The sequence below is a fragment of the Amphiprion ocellaris genome, chromosome 4 (assembly GCF_022539595.1).
Source record: "Amphiprion ocellaris isolate individual 3 ecotype Okinawa chromosome 4, ASM2253959v1, whole genome shotgun sequence".
NCBI lineage: Eukaryota > Metazoa > Chordata > Actinopteri > Pomacentridae > Amphiprion > Amphiprion ocellaris.
The window spans coordinates 27230526-27255655 of record NC_072769.1 but is presented as its reverse complement, the minus strand read 5'-3'; the positions used below and the strand labels follow the sequence as shown (position 1 = coordinate 27255655).

General features: G+C 41.9%; 1 protein-coding gene across 2 annotated transcripts in view; it reads left to right on the top strand.

The window, feature by feature from the left end:
* Positions 1–25130, top strand: part of LOC111580856 (voltage-dependent T-type calcium channel subunit alpha-1H-like) — a 61808-nt gene that overhangs the window by 5719 nt on the left and 30959 nt on the right. For both annotated transcript variants that reach the window (XM_055009921.1, XM_035956572.2), the window contains exons 3-14: positions 5846–5939; positions 6142–6275; positions 6747–6844; positions 9933–10092; positions 13663–13975; positions 14096–14188; positions 15365–15950; positions 18586–18962; positions 22548–22699; positions 23177–23362; positions 23660–23777; positions 24263–24418. In XM_055009921.1, the coding sequence (XP_054865896.1) occupies positions 5846–5939; positions 6142–6275; positions 6747–6844; positions 9933–10092; positions 13663–13975; positions 14096–14188; positions 15365–15950; positions 18586–18962; positions 22548–22699; positions 23177–23362; positions 23660–23777; positions 24263–24418 (2467 nt within the window). The remainder of the gene's footprint in view (positions 1–5845; positions 5940–6141; positions 6276–6746; positions 6845–9932; positions 10093–13662; positions 13976–14095; positions 14189–15364; positions 15951–18585; positions 18963–22547; positions 22700–23176; positions 23363–23659; positions 23778–24262; positions 24419–25130) is intronic.

The window sequence follows — 25130 nt, the reverse complement described above, 5'->3', positions numbered from 1 at the left end:
GACATTGAAAATAGTAGATTGAGTGAATTACTTAACTTAGATTAGCATAATCATATTAAAGCTACTCATTCTGAAACACCTAACATCCCTAATGTGGAGACAAACATAGGAGAGAGTGGAGCACTACCTAACACATATTAGTTTTGGCTAAATAATTGATTAATCGTGTTTTTATGCAAGCACACAAGCACTCAAAGTTTATCTCTAGTGAAATGGTACAATTTACCCTGGGGTTTGGGCTATTGCATCAGACAGATGGTAAGTTCTAACACTAACACTTGCTAAAAAATTCTGTGTGAACAGAAATATTCAATACAATTCTCCCGACAGTGGCTATAAAAAAGTATCCACCTCCTGTGGAGGTTTTCTGGTTTTATTGTTCTTCAACATTGGATTGTCGTCAATTTAATTTGGGTTTTTTGACAAGAATATACAAATAACTGCTCTTTCTTGTCAAAGTGAAAACATATTTTTACAATTTAATGTCAATTAATTTAAAATTGTAAAAGAGAAAACAAGAAAAGCACCCAGAGAGCGCAGTACTCTGCTAAGGCTGCTCAGTTGTTGTATCATTTCCAATGGATGAAATCTTGAAAAAATTTGTGGCAGAAATCACGGCACCATAGAATGTAGAGATGCACCCACAAACAAAATGACCTTGCGCTGAGCACAAGCATGTGTTATGTATGTGTACGTGCTGTACGGATACCGAATTGCATGACTTAAATATGTAGCGGGTGGCAGAAATTGATGGGACTCGGAAACACCCCCATGATTTAATCAATTGTTTAAAAGCACAAGTCAGGGCACAAGTCACGTAAAGTTTCAAGTCACTGATGTCCTTCTTTGGAGTACAGTTAAATCCATGAAATTGTAGGAATACGGTACATTGCAAATCTGCCAAGAGCAGGCTGTCTTCAAAAACTGAATGACTGTGCAATAAAGAGATGAGTGAGGGGGACCACCAAGACGCCATGACTCCTCTGAAGGAGTTACAAGAAAGAGACAAGTGAGGGAGGCCACCAAGACACCTATGAGTCCTCTGAAGGAATTACAGGCTTTAGAGATGAGAAAAACTGGGCGTAGAGAAACTGTTGCCTGTTCTTCACCAGTGCCAAAGAGAAAGCCACTGATGAAAAATTGTCATATTTAACCTAGATTACAATTCGCTCAACTGGTAGAAGGTTCTTTGATCTCATAAAACCAAATTTGAGCCTTTTGGTCCGGTGAGTGTATCCTGCTGGGTTGTTGTCCTTGAATCACTTTAAAGTCATTCTGTTGATCTTCATCTGCCACCTGACATATGGATTTCCCATTCTTTACTTCTCCTAAGGCTCTCTCCAAGTCCTTAAGAGAAGTTGAAGCCTTGTCTGTCTTCCACTCATCAAAAAATCAAGATGTCGCATCATTATGGTTATAAAATGTAAAAATATGATATAGAATTACAATAATGTGATTATTCACCAATAATCAACTTAACCCTGGCCTTCTGGCTCAACTAATCCCACTGCCACCATTTAGCAAAAGTGCATCATCCACACAGTTTAGAGCTAACTTCATGCTAACAGTTTAGCCTCACATTGTAGCTTGCTAATGCATTAACACACGTGTGAAATAGTTTGAGACGTCTCAATAATTGTTCAGACTCATTTCTCATCAATGAAAAATTTACTTTGAACAGCAAAAAACAGTTTTGTTAACTAAAATGTGCGTCCATCTTAGTCCATGTGCTCCTTCTCTTCACTGGGAGAGTAGAACGGATACCTCTTCAAAAATATTTGCTCACATGACCAAATTCTAACATGGTTTTCTAGAAACAAATGGTGGCTCACCTAACCCACAGGCTCATCTTACTCCAATCTCCCCTACCATTGTTTCATTAAGAAATTAATACAAGATTCCTCCTTTGTATTGAGCCAAGGGATCTTATTAGAGTTTTTACAACAATTTATCAAATCTGCAGTAAGTAAATGTTAATAAGCTGTCAATGAAAGGGCTCCTCTCAGAGCTTTTCCAGAACTTATGTGGCAAAATGATCCACTTGAGAAGTCTCCTGAGGAACTAAAAGAGTTAGTTATCAAGACAAAGCAAGCGTCCTGCTGCTGTAGAGGAGGATGTACCCCGGCCAAATGTGTTTCTACTGCCAGGAAGCCCTGGGGTATATATCCTTAATGGTTTATAACGGATACATAAAGCTGCAAGTTGGAACTTCTAACCTTTTGTAAAGAGCACCTCATGAGATAGAGGTACCACACTGGAAAATCGAAGACCTTCTCTGTATCTGGAAGGCCTTTCTGTCCCCGAGGACAATCCTTTTAAGTTAATGAACGTTTCACATGAAAGTGTTGGCGCACGCCGGCCTTAGCATGTGTATCTCAGCCAAGGATGCCAGAGAGATCGGGGTGACGTCGATCCGATGTGATTTATAATGTCTGCCTGACCTTTATTACCTGCGTTGGCACTCGAGGGAGAGCGAGAGTACGAGAGAGGGAGAACAGATGAGAGGAGGACGGGGTTCTCCTGGAGAGGGTGGGAGAACGTGAAAGGATGAAGCAATGCGAGGGAGTATGGATGGAAGCCACGCAACATTTGCAGTTGTTTGCACTTTAAAGCTTCACTCGTCAGGGTCTCGCTCCTTCTGTTCAGCTTTTTGTTTTTTTTCCCATCTATAAGCACCCTTGCTGTATCTATATTGCTCCATGTCCCTGCCTCTCCACCTCTCCGACGACGTTAATTATTAAGCGTAGTTGTAGTTTATCTGTTGGCCAAGACTCGGGTTTCTGTTGGAGGCTAGAACTCTACCCAAGGGCGGTCATATGTGCGGGGCGCCACCGAGCAAGAGGGTTCAGAGAGACTGGAAAACGAATGTGCACGGGAGTGGATAGAAAGGCATGAAAGATATGCGAGAAGTGATACGGAAGAAAGATGGGAAATTATGCCGGTCTATATAAGGGATGGGGGGAGAGACAGAGAGCAGGAGGAGCAAAGCGAAGAGAGAAAATAATTGGGCCAAAGAGACGAGGGGAAATAAAAAAAAAGGGAAAAGAATGCTGTAGAGGAAAATGAGAGATGATGGAGGGAAAGGTTGAGTGTGAGATAAAGGAAAAGCAGAGGAGAGGACGTTCGATGTTGAATGATGTGCCCAACCGTGGAAATACTCCCATCTCATCCATCACTCACACCTTGACCCTGCCCCGCTGATTCTTTAACTATGTGTAGGTGCGTTGTACGGACACACAAGCTGCCGTAACTTATACAGATGGAGGAGGATTAGAGTGACCCTCCTCAGCTTCAGCAGGAGTTCTGCTGAAGGGTTTCTATTGTGCATGTGTGTGTAAGCGTGTTTAGTTTGCGTGTGTGTGTGTGTGTGTATTAATTGTGTTGTGTTCCAGTCCAGACAGGATGCAAGCGGATTGTGAAACTCAGAAGTCAGTTCCCACGGTGAGATGGGGGTTCCCATGGCAACCATAGCAAAGGGAGGACACTGGATTACCCTCGCTCTCCACATCCTCCTCTCGTTTCTCTCTCTCTGTCTCAAGGGTGATAAAGGATTGTACTCTCATTAATTTTTCCGCCCTCTCGAGAGCAAAGTGTCCGGGAAGGGGGCTCGTGTGAGCGCGCACATGTGTCAATGTGTATGTGGTCCACATGCACGCTCCGGGCTCTGTTATATATGCGTCCTTGGATCTTGAATGCATTCTTGTCATCCATTCAGCAGTTTTCACATTCAAATGTGTGTGTGTTTGTATGTGTGTACAAATCCAACACAATCTTTCCTTTTACTTTCCACTTCAGACTATTTCCCCTTTAAACCTCGCTGCGTTTCACTTTCTAATTCGTGCTCCTTTTTTTGCGGCTTGACAGGCAGCAGGCAACACAGATGCTCAAACACAAGTTTACGCTTAAACCGGCTTCACATGTCGTACCGACTGTTCAAGGTAGCTGTCTGGCTTTTGTAGCCCTGAATATTAAAACACGTCAAATTGTCTCGTCAGAAGTTGTGCTTATAAACGAAAGTTGACGCATTTAAAGGTTATTATCGCAAGTTTCTGCCCCCATAAAAGTTGTTTTTCAGCTTTGGTACATTCAGTTCTGTGCTTGTGATTTTGATTTTGAGCTGTTAAGCAGACAAGTCTTGTACTTGTAACCCTCAGACAGATGTTTTGTAATTTTTTGTACACTACAACACAGTACCTTTAACTTCACCAGTCAGTTTTCTCTGGGTTTCCTCTGGATTGCTACAGACATGACCACTGGTGGAATACTTAAGGGGACTGAAGGAAAAGATTTAAATAAATGAGTGGAGAAACATAATGAATGCAGAGGATTCCACAGGGCATGACAGGTCACCGAATGGCACAATGAGTATGAAAATCATGTGAATTATATGCTGTGGCATTCGCAGTCGTCAGGTCTTACAGCAGGGGTGTCTAACATATGGCCCGCGGTCCTGATTGGATGCTCTGGTGGGCCGCTTTTGGAGGTGGAGATGGAGGCTTTGAGGTTCAGCATCATGGCCTGGATTTTAAACTCTTAACACTCACAGACAAACAGCAGGTTTTTTTTTTATTATTCCTGTTCAATAACATTTGCAATTTGCCATATTTTTTTTACTTTTACCATCATTTGAATCAGCTTTGACAGAGGTTATGTTCACAGGCTTTTTTTTTTTTGTTCTCACAATTTGAAGTTTTGAAGTAATTTTAAGGCAGCGATCCCTAAACACCGGGTTGCAAAGAACGAATGAAAACGTTTTATTTTTTATTTTATTTCCAGCAGAGTCTGCAGGTTGTTTTATTTTGAAACATGACTAGATCGTCTTCCTGGCACTTCTGTCTGTGCTTGTTTTCCACACTTTTCACAGTTTTAATGTAAGTGAAGCTATCAATCTAACCCAGGGGTATCAAACATATGGCCTGCAGGACGACTTTTCAAAGGGTAAAAATTACAGAGAAGACATTAACTGCAAATTTTAAATCTGTAAAACTGTAAATTTAAAATAATCTCTAGATCTTGACAAGTTGTTTTGATCATAAAGTAAAATATTATATTGTTCAGTTCCAGATACCTGAGACTAAATGTTTCGTACCTTTGTAGATACTCTGTGATCTGTAAGTTGTAATGTGTAAATGATAAAATGAGGCATAATATTGTTGAAATTGAACTTATTTTTCTTATGAAATTTCAGGTTGTTCATGATGTTTTGTAAAAAGATAGTTCCTTAAATGTGAGCATTTTGAGAATGTATTTTGTTGCACAGAAACAAAGGGAAAATTTGGAGTTGTCGTTATTTGTAGGTTATTATGCTCTGATTTTACTGGTCCTGTATGTGGACCCTGAACTACAGTGAGTTTGGCACTCCTGTCTTAGAGGGAGATGTGTTTAACAGCTCTCTGCCACCGTGATCAAAACACTAAATGAGCTAATATCTTTTGAAAAAATGTTGTTTATCGGTGGAGTTCCAGAGCTTTGAGATTTAAGTCTATGTCAAGCTCTTCTGGCAGCTTGTGATGTTTCAGCAATTTACTAAGACACTTTATGTTGCGTTTTTCCTTTAAGCTGTCACCCATTTGCAATTCCATTAAACAAATTATAACAGTCAGTTGCACAGACTCAGCACCTTTGCTTCTCATGGTATGTTTAAAGCTCGGATTTAAGTTTGCTACTTACCAACATCTAGACAAATCCGAGAGCCTCATTCCAGGGGGAAGTTAAGTAAAGATTGGCTGGGACAGCTGTCAGTCAAACTATCAACTGCAGCTTACAGGCACAGCTTTGTGAAATGTTGTTTTGATAAATATTCAAAAAACTCTGCCGCTGTGTTGACCCCTTGACCTTCGGCCACGTGGTTTGAGCGAGTGAGCATCTTGGCCATCCTGCTCAACTGTGTGACTCTTGGGATGTTCCAGCCCTGTGGCCACACCCCCTTCCTGCTGCAGGTAAAGCACACACACACACACACACACACACACACACACACAATCTGAAAGTACACACTAATTATGTTCAGCTGTGAGACTTTATTATCAGGGGTCTGAAAAGTTTTTGCCTTAATTTTTCTTCTGCTTAATCGGTTTAATCCTCTGGGTATGCGTGTGTGTGCGTGTTTGTGCGTGTGTGCGTGAACATGTGTGTGCACAGGCTCTAGACGATGGCATCTTTGTGTTTTTTGCGGGCGAAATGCTGGTGAAGATGGTGGCACTCGGGGTCATAGGTCAGAGCGGTTACCTAGGCGACACATGGAACAGATTGGATTTCTTCATTGTTATAGTGGGGTGAGTGTTTGACAGACGTACACACCCGCATGCGCTCGTACACACATACACACACACACACACACACACACACACATGCATCTGACATTAAATACGAGCCAAAAGTGTGTGTGTGTGTGTGTGTGTTTTGTGTAAAGCTTAGACACTTGTTTAATGCCAGTTAAATGTCAAGCGTGTGTGTGTGTGCGTGTGTGTGTGTGTGTGTGTGTGTGTGTGTGTGTGTGTGTGTGTGTGTGTGTGTGTGTGTGTGTGTGTGTGTGTGTGTGTGTGCGTGCATGTGTGTGTAATAGCCTCACAGAATGACAATCGCATCATTCGGTCCTGAGAGACTCAGACCTCGGTGATTGGTAGTTAAAAGGCTATGTATCCCAGAGACGCCGTTCTGCTGGATTCCCTGTAGACGTTCAGGGTTTGCCAAGGTCAGGCTGATCAGGATGCCAGTGACACGGCGGTGGCTTTCCCTCTCCGCAGAATGCTAGAGTACTCGCTGGATGGACACAACGTCAGTCTATCCGCCATCCGGACAGTCCGGGTTCTCCGCCCACTGCGAGCCATCAACAGAGTTCCCAGTGAGTTTTTCCTCTTTGTTTTTTGTTCTCCTCCAACATGCAGCTCACTCACAAATAATCAGGACAGTTATTTGATCACCTTTCTTTGTTTGGACTGTAAATGAAACAGGTTGACTTAAAGGTACACTTTTAAAGTGTGTTCAGACTGGCCAGATCAGGAAAAATGAAGAGGAAGTGCATAATTATGTTTACTGAGGAAGTGAAAGACTTCACTGCAATCCAACTGGTGTGTGTTTAACTTGTTGAAGACCTAAGGGCTGTACTACGAAGCAAGGTCACTTTCTTTGTGTAAGTCAGCTCGACAAAAACTAAAACCTCAGGCGCTCAGATAGCTCAGCTGGCTGAGTGGGCGACCCATAAACGGGCTATAGCCCCTGATGCAGCGGTTATGGGTTACTGCATGTCATTTCCCCACTCTTCTACCCACATTTCCTGTCTCTCTCTCCACTGTCCTATCCAGAAAAAAAGCCAAAAAATAGCTTCAAAACAAAACTATAACCTTGGTTAGAGTTAACAGGTATCGCAAGGGTGGTTTTCAACCTTCTTTGTCAACTCAGACTTTCTGCTTCAAACTATGTTCTCTTTAAAGGTGATGTTTAATGCTTCATGTGACTCTTCTGCACAAAATGAAACAACTGTGTGCAGCTGCTTCAGTCAACAGGTTGTTTTGGTGGAGAACAATGAGAAATATAAAAATGTATGACAGTAAAAAGCTGCTACTGGAAATGATGTACAACGGAAATGCTGATAGAAAACTGTTAAACGTTCGTTAATGTATTTATTTTACTGATCAGTGCAGTTGATTATTTCTGACAGCTGCACAATAAAACTGTTGAACTGTATTTACTCCACCAAGGAACGTGGTGGAGTTACGTGACGATTTGCATATGTTTATCCGTCTGTCTGATAGCAGCATTTCTCAAAAACAGACAAACAAATTTGGATGAAATTTTCAGTGAAGGTCAGAAATGACACAAGAACCAAGTGATTAGATTTTGGCAGCGATGCGGTTTATAGTCTGGATCCATGGATTTTTTTGGGATTTCTGTATCATTGCGAGACAGCAGAACAGCGTCACTGTAACAACAAGTGAACTCTACATCAGCTGCCTGCTGACGATCACATGATTGCAATCCTACTACAAACTGACCGCTGCGGACTTGTCAGGACTTTTCCATCAGAAATCATACAACCACTGAACAGCCTTGGCAGAATACTGTGCTCTCTGAGTACTTTTTTTGTTAAACATGGTATTGTATTGAAGTGCATTTACTGTAACTACACGGCTTCATTCAGTGGTTGTAGTAACGTACAGATCAACATGTTTACACAAAACATTTTCCCTCAGCAGAGAATCTGTATCGCTCATAAATAATCAACTGGAAACGCCTTGGTTTAAAGGGAGACGCTTCTTACAGACGATTTAAATCTGAAACTCTGAACAGAACCTGAACCAGGTTAGCTCCACAGCATCAGTTGCCATGGAGATGTAGCAGGTATAAAGAGAGCCACCTTCATGATACTGAAAACTCTGACTTTCGGCTCAACTTACCTGCTAACTCACTAATCTCACTTCGTAGTTCAGCCCTCAGATTTGAAGCCCTGAAACAAGGTGGCTGCAGTACCGGCCTGGCAAAGCATCAGCAGCAAAGATACCAAGCGTCTGCTGATGTCTGTGGGATGTAGACTTCAAAAAAGCCACCGAATTAACAAAATATGAAATGTGATGACTTTGCAAGACTCACCTATGTCTGTGATGACTTGTGCAATCACCTTTCTGTCTCTCTTAATTGGATGACGTATAAGGACTACAACATCCTGCACTGTTCATCTGATGTGAAGCTGAAAGTCAGCAACCTCATTAGTCACAGCCAAGACAATGAAGAATGTGTCACTGCCCTTGTACTCTCTGACTACGCTGTAAATTCTTCTCTGTTTCTTTAACTTTCTGAGCCACGCATGTGTTAACAGCCATGGTGCTCCTCGTGATGGATGCCTGTGTAAACAAATCAGGACATGGCGAACAAAGTCATGGGAATCATTGCAATGCTTGTGCTGTTCCTAACAAGTCGCCAACAAAGCGGCTGGCCAACTTTATGTTTTATCTACTACACTCTGTGACCTTGGCACAGGTTAGACTGAGTTCCCAGAAACTTTGAGAGTGTGCTTGAAGTACCCAGAGGCAGTAAGGAGGACGATTTTGTGGCGTTTGCTCTTCAGGAGTGAGGAGAGGAGGCCAATCATCAGTGTTTGAACTCTGATTTTTTGCCATTCAACTAATTACGCTACTTCTGAGATTTCCACTGGCTGGCCAGAATAACAGACAATGTGCTCAAGTTTAGATTTACTGACATGCAGGTCTGTGCTTGTTTGTACAATTCTACAATTTCATTTAGCTTTACACCGAACAGCCACAACATTAAGACCACTGACAGGTGAAGTGATTAACATTGATCATATTAATTCTATGTTGTGTTCTGCTGGGAAACCTTGGATTTTGGCGTCCGCGTTGATGAGACTGAGACACTAAAATAAACGTCCCAGAACAAGCACACACTCCTTCATGCAAATGGAAATTCTAAATGTCACTGGTCTGTGCCCCCAGGAAAATGCACCCCACCACATCGCAAAAACATCAAACAATCAGGAACATCTTGAGGAACATGACAATCGCCTGAAATGTTGATTTGACCTCCAAACTTCCTAGAACTCATTCTGATCAAACATCAACAGGATGCAGTGGAACAAATTTGACTCGCAGAGGTCCCACTGCACAACCCAGAGTACCCAAAGGATCCACTGCCAACGTCCTGGTACCAGACCCCATAGGACACTCTGAGAGGTCCTTGGTCCAGGTCCAATTGTTCAGAGCCTTTTTGACCACATAAGGGGAACCAACACAATATTAGGCAGGTGGTTTTAGTGTTGTGGCTGATCTGTGTGCATCTGAGAGTAGATAAAACATAAGCAAGGATCTAGTCAGGAGAAAACAACCTGGATAAGTGCCACAAAATAAGTTGAATGTCTGTGTGTGTCTTGAGTGTCTAGTTTTTATCTTTATGCTGTATTTCTGCGTGCGTTTTTGCAGGTATGCGCATCCTGGTGACCCTCCTGCTCGACACGCTTCCCATGCTGGGCAACGTCTTGGCGCTGTGTTTCTTTGTCTTCTTCATCTTCGGCATCGTCGGCGTGCAGCTGTGGGCGGGGCTACTGAGGAACCGCTGCTTCATGGGAGAGGATGTCAAGATGTGAGTTACTATAGTAACAAGCACATGTCACAGCAAAGCTTCTTCCAGCCCTAGTTCCTCCGACTCCCAGTGTCAAGAAGTTTGCTCACACATGATTAGCTTCTTTCAGCCAGCTATTATTTCTAAGTGGTGATCGATTGCACACTTGCTCTGATCTTGTTTGTTCTCTAATCAGCTCCATCTGGGAGGCAGCAAATGTGTAAATGCGTCTCCTGCTGGACCCTTCAAGTGTCAGAGATCACAAATCAGGGGATTAGGAGCGCTAAATGAATTCAGTGTGTCATTTTTCTTGGGTTTCTTTTGAATTTCACTCCTATTTATTCCCACATTATCCTTCCTGTCATGCTTTGTCACTGTCACTCTCAGTCACATGTTCACATCATATTACCTAACACCAGATAACATCATTTTTACCTCCTGACCTCACATCTGCTCATCTGACCCACTTAGGCAATAATCACTGATGCTGCAGTGGTGGCATACTGTTGCTCTGCTTGGAGTCGTCACATACAAATAATGAAGGGTTTGTGGATAAATATACAGTTCAAGATTCAAGATTGCTTTAATGTCATTTTCTGCATACACAGTAAAACAAACAAACAAAAAAAACGTTCCTTACCAGTGCAAACGTAAGAAAAACATTCAGATAAATCAAAACGGTCACAACTAAAATTACATAGTGGACATCTAAAAATAGCAGCAGGTTAAAATTTAACAAGGACTGTACATAATGGAGATCATTTTAGAAAGCAGCAGGTTATTGTGGTCATTGTAAAAACTGCAGCAGGTTACAATTAACAGGTAAGATGGATAAAAAGTTCATGTGCAAGACAGAGTGCATGGAGTTGCTATTAAACCTATAAGCTTTTGTTAGACTGCACAACCAGCTCCCAGTAGACCAAAAAAAAGAGAAAAAAAACCCCCAAAAAACTCTTATACATCTCCCTGGTGCAATATTAATACATTCTGTAAATCATGAAGATTTTGCTCTTTAAAATACCCTGTGCAATATTTATTTTACTACATACACAAGAATACATGTTGTTTCATTAGTTATCTACATACTTATTTTTAGATTACTAGTACTGATAATTACTAGTATGTAGGCTGCACACTGGCGTGGAGGTTAGCACTTTCGCCTTGCAACTAGAAGATCCCTGCTTCGTGTCCCAGCCTTCCCAGGATCTTTCTACATGGAGTTTGGATGTTCTATCTGTGCATGCGTGGGTTTTCTCCACGTACTCCGACTTCCTCCCACAGTCCAAAAACATGCTGAGGTTAATTGATAATTCTAAATTGCCCATAGGTGTGAATGTGAGTGTGATTGCTTGTCTCTACGTGCAGCCCTGTGATAGACTGTTACCTGTCCAGGTGTCCTCTACCTTCACCCTCAGTCAGCTGGGATAGACTCCAGCCCCCCATGACCCTAATGAGGATTAAGCGATGTATAGATAATGAATGGATGAATAGTACTAATGTATATTTTGGTTTATTATTTTTATACTACATTTCTATGATGTTTGCACTGGCTTTGCTGCTGTAATAATTCAAATTTCCCCACTGTGAGATTAATAAAAGGTTATCTAATCTTCTTATCTTGATACTCCCATTATCCCCAACTGTACTTTTTATTTAGTATTAATGAGCAAATGAATATTTTGCTCTTTAAAATACCCCATGCAATGTTTATTTTACTACATACACAAGAATAAATGCTGCTTCATTACTTCTCTACTTATGTACAATTTGTGCAATATAGATAATAATCTGTGCAATAATAATACTATTATTAGTACTATACTATACTTGTATTACTAGTATTTCTATTAGTCAAAAAATATGTGCAATACCACTGATATGTGTAATACTTATTGTTACAGTAGTTATTTTCAGATGACTAGTACTTATGTATATTTCGGTTTATTTTTTACTTTTATACTACATTCCTTAAATGTTTGCACTGTCTTTGCTGCTGTAGCAATGCAAATCTCTCCACTGTGGGACTGATAGAGGGTTATATTATCTTGAGTGAGTGCTTTCAATAGTTAAAGGAAAAATACAAACAATTCATTTTCTGGTCAGTGTACTCTTCATCCAGCAGCAGCATCAGAAAAAAACTGGCAAATGACCTTTAAAAGCAAAATCTTTTTTCTTTAAGTTTGTCGAACAGCTATATGAGGAAAAGCAATATCGTATTGTTATTGGCTTTTTTCCTGACCCGCGTGTGGTTGTATTAACCTGCTGCATGGTAGCCTATATTTCTTTACTTAAAACTAACCCTTCTCTAGATTTTATGTTCAGTGTGGCAATTTGGATTTTCTTCTGCTTCATAAACAACAAAATGACCTCCCCTAATAAGAAGTGAGTCAGCAGCGCTCCTCTGCGACCCCTTTCTACACCACAGATGATTGATTGCTTATCTCTCCCCTGCACCCTCCCTCTCTTTTATTCTTTTTCCTTCATCTGTATTTTTCTCTCTCTGTTTCTTCATTTCCTCCTGTAACACCCTTGTGTATAAATAAATCTGTGGATGTTCTCAGTCATCCAGGTCATGATAAGTCTCAAGCAAGCATAAGTTATGGCAACTGGACTAACCTCGTGTGAGTCGAAAACGTTTCACCTCTAATCCAAGAGGCTTCTTCAGTTCAGTTCACACGAGGTTAGTCCAGTTGCCATAACTTATGCTTGCTTGAGAACACCCTTGTGTATTTCATACCATCTTTCAGTTGTCTTTTTGTTTTTTTGTCGTAACGCAAAAAGGTCGGTAAAATGATTCAACTGATTTGAGGTCCATTCCACATTTTACCAGCTAAATACTCAAGATTTTTGAGTTTTTCCTGCTAATCTAACTTAATTCTTTGTCCCATTTTCCAAAACTCACACATTAATTAGCCATAATGGATGACATACTCCTTCACACACACCATGCTCTGTTCATAAATACCCAGTAGCACATTAAATATCCATTAATCGGTGGCTGAAAATAGTCCCACAGAAATGTGCTATTAAGTTTCTTAAAACTGCTATATTTTTGTGAACAGATTGCCTTGGGGCAAGCCTTTTCATAGAGTTTGGTGACAATAAACAAAAGTGTAGCTGTTTTGGTTCCCTTTCAGAGTCAGCTATGTTTGTTAATTCTGTTGAAAACTGGGGTAGGCAGTACTTTTTGGTGTCAAAGGGTGAAATTCAAAATTATTTTTTTTTGGCTTATTGTACTTTTCAGGCTTTAGAAAATGTAACCCATGACAGGAACCAATCACATGGCCATACCCAGACCAGATGAGAGCGTATAAATAGCAACAAATTCATGGTAACAGCAGCATGTAGTGATTTAGATGGAGGACTGTCTCTCAGGGTTAGAATCATGGCTGAAGTCACTTATGAATGTTGACTTTTACCTTGAATATCTACACATTAGAATCATGTGTGGGTGGAAGAAGCTTAGAACATAGAGATATAAGTAAAGGATAAGGGGCTGTTAATTTTGCCTCCTCTGATTTCTGCCTACTGCAGATTTAACTGTGTAATTTAATAAACAATATAAATCTTTTGCTTTTTCACTTTCTCCAGGAAATACAATATTTCCTTCCTGAACAGCTATTACCGGCCTGACGGCACAGATGACCACCCCTTCATCTGTTCGACTGAAAGAGAAAATGGGATGCTTCGGTGCTCTGACGTGCCTCGCCGCCGTGTGGGCGGGACTTACTGCTCCCTGGGAGCGGAGGACACCCATCCAGAGATGGGACTCCATGGCACTGAACCAGTGCCATGTGTGAACTGGTATCAGTATTACAATGAGTGTCGTGCCGGGGAAGTAAACCCTCACAAAGGAGCTATTAATTTTGATAACATTGGATATGCATGGATTGCCATTTTTCAGGTGAATATCTTCAGGAATAATTTTCAGGAATGCATCAGTCAGTCATCATCAGTTAATGATTGTGATGACATCTGCACTCCGCTCTGATCCCTGCTGGTTTGTGTGCATGTTTTCATTCAGGTAATTACTCTCGAAGGTTGGGTAGACATCATGTACTATGTCATGGATGCACATTCCTTTTACAACTTCATCTACTTCATTTTCCTCATTATCGTAAGTACACACAGGCACAAACTCACATAGACATTCGCCTACAGTCAGGCCAATAAATATTTGGACATTTGGGCTCTGTACACCACCACAATAGGTCTGAAATAGACCAGTCAAGATGTGCTTTAAGTGCAGACTTTCAGCTGTAATTTGAGGCTATTTACATCCAAACCTGGTGAACTGTGAAGGAATTACAACACAGTTTAGATGTGCCCTCCACCTTTTTAAGAGACCAAAAGTAATTGGACAGTTGGCTGCTCAGTTGTTCTGTGGACAGGTGTGTGTTATTTCCTTATTATTTCATTTAGCAGATAAAAGGTCTAGAATTCATTTCGAGTGAGGTATTTGGAATCAGGTGACGACAGCTCTCAATATGAAGTCCAAAGAGCTGTCACTATCAGTGAAGTCAGACATCATTAGGCTGAAAAATCCAGACAAACCCATCAGAGTGATAGAAAAAAACATGAAGTGTGGACACATCGACTGTTTTACATTCTTTAAAAGAAAGAGCTCAGCAAGACCAAAAGACGCAGAAGACCAAGAAAACACGTGGATGAAAGAAGAATCCTTCCCTGGTCAAGAAAACCCCGTCACGAAGCATACTGAGAAAGGAACCAACGAGGTTTTAATTCAAAACAGTGGAATGTTCTGCAATGGCCAAGCCAGTACCTGACCTGAGTCCAGCCTAGCTGCATTTTACCTGCTGAAGACAGAACTGAAGGGAAAATTTCCTAGGAACCAGCAGGAAGTGAAGACAGCAGCAGTAGAAGTCTGGCAGAGCATCATCAGGGACCAAACCCAGGGTCTGGTGATGTTTATGGGTTCCAGACTTCAGGCTGTCAATGACTGCAAAGGATTTGCAATCAAATATTAAAAGTGACAATTTGATTTATGATTCTGTTAGTTTGTCCAATTACTTTTGATCCCTTAAGAACATGGAGGACACATCTAAAATGTGTTGTAATTCCTCCACTGTTCACCTGATTTGGATGATAGTTCCCCTTAAATTAAAGCTGAAAGTCTGCACTTAAAGCACATCTTGATTGTTTCATTTCAGATCCATTGTGGCGGTGGACAGCCCAAATGCTGAAAATTGTCTCCATGTCTAAACACTTATGGACCTGACTGTATGAAACCTACTTAACAGTCAGTGTATATAACGTGTGTTATCTTGTCCAGGTGGGCTCCTTCTTCATGATCAACCTGTGCCTGGTCGTCATCGCAACACAGTTTTCTGAAACGAAGCAACGAGAACACGCCTTAATGAAATCGGAGCAGCGCGCCCGCCAGCTCCACCAGTCAGCTTCCACGCTGGCCAGCGACAGCCAACCAGGAAGCTGCTACGAGGAGATCATCCGCTACCTGGCACACCTGGGCCGCAAGGCGTGGCGACGACTGTCCCGCTTCTACACTCACACTCGCACACACTACCGCTGCATGTGTGTGTGCCAGAGAGACCAGGCTGGAGGGTCGGGCAGAGCCAGCGGAGTCGGCGAGATGAACGGACTCGCCCACCGCCACTCAGGCCACGCCCCCAACGACTTGTCACACCTTCATCAGCGTTTTCATCACCACCACCAGCAGCATCACCAGCAGCAGCAGCATCAACCTCAGCCCGATCCTGCTCTCAGCAACGGAGGGAACGGTTTTAATTATCCCTTCATCGCACCCCTCTTCAGTCACCTGAATGCAAAGGGCCAAGACCAGAAGAGGCAGGTTGCCACAGAGACCATCAGCAGGCTGCCACAGCTGGTGCTGGAGCATGGTGAGGATGTGTTGGTGTGTTTGTGAATGTATAAATTCTGTCAAGGTCACAGCATCAGGCCGTGAGTTTCACAGGTCCAGGCTTTGAGCCCCTTATTATAGACGTAGTTGATTCTTCTGTTGGTTCATCCAGATGACTAAAGAACACATCGTCCCACTTATCCTCAGCATAATTTAAACTTGCAGATCACTTCAGATGTATTAAGTCAAATTTTAACATATCAGTTTGTAGACTTTTGCCGCCTTCAAGACAATGAAAACAAATTTAATTTAATCTTTGATGCTTACAGCATTATACAAAAAAAAAGAAGAAAAAGCTTCGGCCTGCTACAGTCGGCACATTTTTAATGAATTGACAAGGCAAGCAGAATGCAGGAATGCCGTGGTGTATTTATACATTCATGTAATTAGTCACCCAGATGTGTATCTCGCATACAAGATCACACTCAAGGGTATTGCAATCCTAATGTGCGTAAGAATGACAAAGATGGGGGATAAGGGATGCGATGGAAAGGGAAGCACATTTAGAACAGCTGCATACTCCACAAACACTCAAACTACCATTACACTCAAATCAAACTGATCCAAACCTTTCTCTCTGACCTACATTTTTTATCCAGACCTCCTCCTCTGTGCTGTGTGAAATCTCAGGGGATGCAAATACTCGTGAAAAGGCTATTGATTGATTGATAAACTTGTAAAACAATGTCTTCTGTTTTGTTTTTCTGTGTCGTTGCCACATGAAGGTTTTGCTCAAAGCCTTATAAAATACAACAGCAGCAGGTCTTTCCAGAGACGGTGGCAGAATAATCACTCACCTTTTTTGAGAGGTTTTTCATGAAGTTGCACTCCCATAAAATTCGAGAGACCTAAAATATACGGTCAAAATCAAAAGCAGCAAAGGCCAAAATATTCCAACTTTTAATTCCCAGCGTCTGTTGTGTTCTAAAAACATCGCTCGAACTCCACAGCGCAGTTATCTCCGAGTCCAAGCTGAAATAATCCCAATAATCCTGACATCATCGGGGGCTTTTTTTTTTTTTTTTAAAGCTTCTCGGTGTTCCAGAACAGTTTATACAACTGTCTTTTTGTCTGAATTGCCAGTGCCAGTGCCAAAAACTGATTCTCGCCCAGTTTCTACTGCTTTTATGTGGATCAAACAGTCCAAACATGCAAATACACAGAGTGGCGTCTACTAATTGATCAGTTGTATGCTATTAAATGAATTTGCAACTATTCTGATAATTCATACATTGGTGTAAGTAATTTTTAAGGTGAAAGAAGTCTTAATTTTCGCACTCCAGCAAATTAAATGTGAATATTTTCTGGTTTCTTTACTCCACTATGATAAAAAAAAAAAACAAACAAAAAAAAAAAAAAAAAAAACAATATATCTGGGCTGTGGACAAAACCCTACATCTGAGGACATTATTTTGAACTTTGATAAACAGTAATCTACATTTTTCACTATTTTCTAAGATTTTACAAACAAAAGACTAATCAATTAAACCAGAAACTAATCAACAGATTGAAAATAATCATTACTTGCAATTTATAGTGTTGTCTCTGATGTTTAGGCTGTATATGTTTGATATGATTAATATCTGTGTTAAGACTCTAATTAACATTATTATATGTATATTATATATAAGATAAAAAAGTCACCCTTTTGCGATTTTCCTGTAGATTGTGTCTCTAAAATATGACTCGCACAAATGAAATCAAGTCATTTTGATGCATTAATAACATTTCAGGCATGATGAGTTGATGTAGTGACTTGTTGGCAAGGAGAAAATGACATTATATGACTTGAACTGGGCCTTTAAAGACATTTTAACTGGTTTAAATGTGTTCATGTTAAACACAGGAGGTAAAATTATGCAGACACAAGGATAACTGCTTTTGGACTAAAATCAGCTTTTGGCACAACATCGGCCTTCATATGTAAAATGGGTTAAATAACTGGGTGAGGTCACATCAGATTTTAGTGGAATTCAGTAAGAAATTTTAATTGTAGCTGGCGAGCAGAAATTACTTTGTATGTTGTTAAACGGCACAGCTCTAGATAAGCACATGTAGTTACGACAGTCATTTTCAGCCAGTCTGCCTGCAGAAAAGTGTCCACATTATCTATGGACGCAGATCATGGAAGGGCTAGATTGGATTCACTGTATCAGTCTCCAGTGAAATATGAATTTGTTGTAATTGTGGTGACAAGTGAATTGCTCGTGCTAGATTAGTGTTTGTTGTTATGTCATTGGAGTATTCCTCCCGAGCGGCTTGCTAATGAATTCTGCTGAAATCTAACCCCCCTCCCCAAAAGGAGACGCACACGCACGCACACACACACACACACACACACACACACACACACACACACATGCACACACACATATTCACATCCCTGTTCTAATAAAAGCGCCTTCCCTCTGCACAAAGGCATCCCAACCGCACAGTGGTTTCCATGTTATTGAATTTTTGTCTCCCAGAAATGAAAAGAAGGCCCTCTCCTTTACTGAACAAAGAATTTATTCAACGACAGAATGTCTGCGCTCATGCACAATCGGCTTTTTCACTGTGTGGGTGTGTGGTGCATGTGGCCCATCTCTAACACCTTCCTCCTGTCACCTCTGCAGGTGGTTGCGCTGCACATCCTGCGCTGCTGTTGCCAGGTGAAGTCCCCGGAGAGTCCTCGTTCTGCCCGTACTGCATCTACTACAACCAACTTAGCATTGGCGAAAACGTCAGCGAGTCGCCCGAAGACCAGCAGCACGGGTACAGCAACTCGTGCCATGGCAACAGCCCGTGTCACAGTGACAGCCCGTGCCGCTGTAGCAGCCCCTGCCGCGGTGATGGACAGGTGTCTGAGCCAAAGAGACGGCTGTGGGAGCGATGCTGGGCGGGACTCCGTAATAAACTGGAACTTATCGTAGGCAGCAGATACTTTAGCAGAGGGATCATGATTGCCATCCTTATTAACACACTGTCGATGGGGATAGAGTACCACGAGCAGGTATGTAGGTGTGTGTGTGTGTGTGTGTGTGTGTGTGTGTGTGTGTGTGTGTGTGTGTGCGTGTGCTGATGTGCACAGCCATGCACGTGGCTCCTGCAGATTGGATGTAACTACAGTTTGATTGAAAACTGATCTGCTAATCACTGTGTGTGGTGGAGTCAATAAACTTACCCTCCAATCAACACTTACAGCAGCGAGCATATGGGATCATGAAATGTGTGTGTGTGTGCGCGCACATGTGTGAGTATGCGTGTGTGGGGGTGTGTGCAGGCATGAATCGGGAGATGGAGATACTCATAAGACCTGAAGTGTTAATTAAAGTGTGACCCTGGGACAGGAGAGAGCATGAGCGGCGTAGAGACTGGGCAGAGTGAGAGAGGCGAGCGAATCGGAGGAGTGATGTGGACGGGGAGGGCTGATCTGACGTAGTGATTGGTCGAAAGGCGGCGACGGATTGTGGAAGTCAAGGGAATATTGAATGTGGCCCATTTTCTGAACAATATGACCGATCTGGGCGACCTGAACTTCTTAAATCATTAATGTTTCAGGATAAGTGCTGTCCTATTTCACTCTCTTATTATTATCAAGGAACCCCCTTGAATAGATCAAAATCAACAGTGAAGGTTTACGGATGACTGTAATCACATATGAATGCGTAGTTAAAGCTTTTTTTTCTTTTTTCTCCTTGCCAGAGAACTCTATTATTTCCAAAAACTATTAAATATACATCAGAACCATGGAGCTTCACTGGGCGACGTTCCATCATTTCAGTCGGTGCAGTTTGGTCTGAAACACCTCAGGGACTTTTTTTTTTTTTTTTTTTTTTTTTTATCTCTGGGGAGCAGCTCAGGGTCGGACAGATGTCAGTGAACATGCTCAGAGACACACTTACTTGTTTACACCGCTTTGTCGGTTTAATGAGACAGAGACCACAGTGGCTGCATTCACTCTAATGAAGAAATGTCACCCGCAGCCATGATAAAGTTCTCTCATGTCTTTTTACTATCATAGTGTTTGAAGTTATATTAGACTTTGGCAATATAGATACAATTGTTATTAAGATTTGTGGATAATATTTCCACTTTACTTTGCACAAACCCTACTGCTGTATCTGCAAAAACAATGATAATTGCAAAATCCTTTTTTTTCTTCATTTCGTAGCCTTTTTACTGTCATTTTTATTTTTTGTTTACCTTTATTTAAACGTGGAGTCCCATTGAGATTAGAAATCTCAACCTGGCCAAGGTAGCAGCCATACACAGTTTTAAAGTTATATAAAACAGATACATGATACACAAATAAACAGTAAGATAATGAAAGAGATTGACAGCTATTCAAGGACAGGGACATCTCAAGAAAAACACTGATATTGCTCCTGCACTGTATTCTTTGTGATACTCTTAAAGTCATTAATGGGTATGAATGTTTCTGGTTTAAGAGTCTTTTGATTATTCCATGACCATGGTGCATGACACGAGAACCGATATTTAAAACTCAAGATGTTGAAAACTAATACCCCTAAACTTGTTCAGTCTGATTTTGATAAAGGCCACAAAATACCTACATAAATATTATTATTTTTGTGGCCTTTTCAGCTCTATTGATAGGACAGCAGTGAGAGAGACACAGGAAAGTGGGGAGAAGAATGGGGGAAGGACCTGCAGCAAAAAGCCACGAGCTGGATTCAAACTCATGACCACTACGTTGGGGACTATAGCCCTTGTTTATGGGTTGCTTGCTCAACCTGTTGAGCCACCATGGTGCCCAGTTGTGTGTTTTTTGGCATATTTGGACTTCACATTTCATTCATTCAACCAGAATATCAATAGATGCGATGTTCTTCTGTGGAAAGTATGTATTCTCTTGACTTTGTAAGGTAGTATTGCCCCTTTAGCAACTTCTCAAAGGTGCTTTGCAGTCTTGTTGAGGTTCCTTCAGCTGCAAGTTGGTTTTCTCGTGTGTACCCACATTTCATAGGGATTCAAATCTAGGCCCTCAGTTTTTTCTTTCTTAGCCATTTCGTGGTAGATTATCCTGTTGAAAGACATCATATTGTCTTCAAGCAGTCTTCAATATGACGCAGAGCTTTTAGTTGAATCAGTGACTACAAGCTGCAACCAAAACATTTCCACCATCATACTTCACAGTTGATTTGACGTTCTACTGTTACTGAGATTGAATGGTTAATTCATGTATACAAAACACATTATCCCTAAAGACCTGCTCTTTACCTGCATATTCCAACTGTAATTTTGCTCTAAAGTCTTTTTCATGGCAGGCCTCCCATGCAGGTCAAAATTGTGCAATCTTTTTCTGATTGTAGACACTTTGACAGCAACATTTTCAAAAGTTACATGCAGATTCTGTGATGAAAGTTTAGGATTCCTGTAGATTCCTGTTTGCATCTAATGGTTTGCTCTCTGCTGGAGTTGGTCAGTCGTGGACAAATAAAGCAGACCTTAAAATCTACATCACTTGTAGATTATTTTCTGCACAGTAAAATGATTTGTTTCAAAAAGAAGCAAACATCTCCATGTGGTTGGTGGCGGCCTCGCAGTCACGGTGGTAGTTGTGATGCACTTGGGACTCCATTTTGCCTTGGGTTTCTTGCAATTTTTCTTAACAAAACAGTACAAAAATAGAGCTTTACGTCGACTTTATCCATAGTGTAAGTAAAGAAGATTTTCTTTGTGTCTGGAATATAGACTAGTTGAGAAACAAAATGGGACAAAGCAATGACTTGGAGGTATTTTCAGACTCAAGGTACGTGTCCACAGGATCCATCAATTCCCATCACTGTCTATGTGAAACCACCATTGCATGCTGGTAGCGTTATGGCGCGTTTTGAGTTGCGTTCCAGTGCGTCGCCCTGGAGCTGATTTGCATAAAGTAGTTTCATTTCTACTATAGACAAATGAGGTGTCGTTAGCAGAGGTCCGCCGGATCATGAAACTTTCGTGAAACGTCTAAACCAGCCATCGTTGAACTAAAACGAGGACAGATTCAGCAGCTTTTTTCTCACCTCAAATGCTTTCAGAAATACTTCTTGCTGAACTGTTTTTGTAATAAAAGAGAAAGTTTGTGACTGAGCCGCCATGTTGGTCTGACGCTGCTACTGGACTGAAGGTCTGAATGGCTGTCATGTGACCACCTAGTGGCCCATTAGTGCTGCCCACCAAGCGAGAGACATTCGGGTGCGGTGCTTTTCCATGTGAGAAAAAACATCCCTGTGGACAAGAGGCATCCACATGTTTCCTGAACACCTTGAAGAACTCTTTAGATCTAGGCATGATGACGCATAGATTTCAGTTGCAAGGAGATTGAAAGATCCATAGATGTCCATAAGATAAGAGGTTCTAATTTTTAGAGGTAATAAAAAAATTCATTTATTCATTCTTCTCTTAAAAATGTGGATGAAAATGCTGTGCATTTTAGCCCCACACAGCAGCCTTGACTAGCATTTTAGGAATTCCTACCATGTTGACTGTGCTGCCCTCGATGCTGACTGTCTGTCTGTGTTTATGTGTTCATTTTTCTCTGTACATCATTGTCTCCTATCTTTTCTCTCTGCAAACACCGCTTCAGCCCCAGGAGCTGACGGATATTTTGGAGATCAGTAACATGGTGTTCACCAGTCTCTTCAGTCTGGAGATGCTGCTGAAGCTCCTGGCTCTCGGCCTCTTCGGCTACATCAAGAACCCTTACAACGGCTTCGACAGCATCATTGTCATCATCAGGTGGGGCTCCGTCCGGGGGGGGGAATCTTTGTCTATGCGTTTACCTCAAAATGGGAATCCTGTCCTTAAGTGTTGTTCTTGTCATTGGAAAGTCCTCCCAGTCGTTGCGACAAACCTCTGCAGCTGCAATCTCCCGAACTGTCACGGTGATGTCAGTTCTGGCAGCAGAGCCAAGAGGCTGCACTTGGTGTCCAGAGGGCCTGTATTCACTCCATTATGTAGTACTGCAAGCTAAATTATGTATCTGTGTTTGAAGGCCTTGCTTGTTTACTGTGCCAGTTCACGTTGCTTTTACATTCTTCATCGGCTGGTAAACAGCTCTGCCACGCTTAGGTTTTTTTTTTTTTTCAGTTGCCACATGTCACATGAAAAAGAATTGAACGCTTCCCCTACCTCCTACTTAGAGGATTTTTCGTTGTGTGATCTCAGTAGATATTGATTCCCTGATTCAGTGCTGGTTGTCTGTGTGTATTTCAGTGTGTGGGAGATTGTTGGTGAGGCTGAGGGAGGCTTGTCTGTGCTGCGTACATTCCGTCTCCTGAGAGTTTTGAAGCTGGTCCGGTTCCTTCCCGCCCTAAGGAGGCAGCTGGTGGTGCTGATGAAAACCATGGACAATGTGGCCACGTTCTGCATGCTGCTGATGCTTTTTATATTCATATTCAGGTATATTTCTGTCTTTTTTGTACAAGCGATACTGCAGGTCAAGGCTCACAATGCAAAATGTTTCCTCAGCTTTCCGTCAGCGTCGATTATTCTGATGATTCCTTGTAGAACTCATAACGACCACCACTGACCCTGTTTTTATTGTTATTGGACATATTACCACATGTATTATCACCTTTCACACAAACACAATTATTCACACAGGCGGCATGGCTGCTGTTGTTGCACAGTATCCATTTTAAATTACCATGTAATGAAAGTATTTTCTCATTGTTTTTGCATGTGTGTGTGTTGTAGTATCTTGGGGATGCATCTGTTTGGCTGTAAATTTGGTTTGCGACACGACAGTGGAGACACTTTACCTGACAGAAAAAACTTTGACTCCCTCCTCTGGGCGACTGTCACCGTCTTTCAGGTTAGACAAACATACTTCCTCTCACACACAGCCAATAAGCACATCAACAATGTTTGATTTAGAGGGACTCCCTCACTGATGACTTACCGTTAAATTCACTTTTAAAATTAACAGTAATGAGACTGAAACAACAGCTGCGGCCGTCTCCAGCAGTAGCCCTGACGATCGTCTCCATTATTTCATTTTCTCCAATTTGGGAGTGCTCACGCCCGATTTTTCAACAAATTGTAAAAACTCTCCCAGTGGATAGATAAGATACGCTTCATAAGCAGAGGGGGAGGAAAAGTGATGAAACACAAACTCCACAGGAGCTCATTTAACACTGATGAGCATCGTTCAACTGACAATGAGATAATAAAGGAGAAATACACTTGTATTATTTTTTATTAAGCTGCTAACATTTACCAGCATCACAGGCTGCATGTCAGGTTGTTTTTTGGTTGTTTGACTGTGTGTTTTCCTGATCCTCTCTCCTCTAAATGCAGATCCTTACCCAGGAGGACTGGAACGCTGTGCTCTATAACGGGATGGCCTCCACCACGCCGCTGGCTGCCCTCTATTTCGTAGCCCTCATGACCTTCGGCAACTACGTCCTCTTCAACTTGCTTGTAGCCATTTTGGTGGAGGGCTTTCAAGCTGAAGTAAGGGCAAAGATGCAGTTTCATTTGAGCTACTTGGAGAGAACGAGACTAATTGAGCTCTGTTGTGCTGATGATACCAAAGCTGCGTACAAGAGAATAATCTCCACCATCCTGCTCGTGTAGTTTCTCCCCTCTTTATCGTCACTCTTTTTTCCCCCTCACTTTCCCTTCCCCTTTTCACTCTTCCTCTATCTTTCTTTCTCACTGACACACACGCGCACACACACACACACACACACACACACACACACACATATTCACAATACTCTCCGGGGTAGGGATGTGTTTGATATCGCCTGCCATTCACAGCTGGTGAGCTTTTGTTGTTTAGTTTTCATCTTTTATCTCCAGCATCAGAGAGCACTTGTTCTCTCTCTCTATCACACGCACACACACGCGCACACACACACACGCACACACACGCACGCACACACACACACACACACAGATACCCTTTGCCAAAGCCGTCTGCCTCCATCTTTCTGGCGTGAATTTTAATTAAATTCAGTAAAGCTTTATTGGCGTGACTACAGGAGATCGCTGCCAAAGCCATGCACATAACTCAACTAGAGAACACTGGAGATTCCCTCCGCCCGTCCACCGACCTCTTTGTCCCTCTGTCTTTCCCTCTTGACTTTTTCACTTTTACAACAGTCAACAGACAGCGAAGACGGAAGACGGCGAGGATGATGATGACGCTAGGGATTGCGAT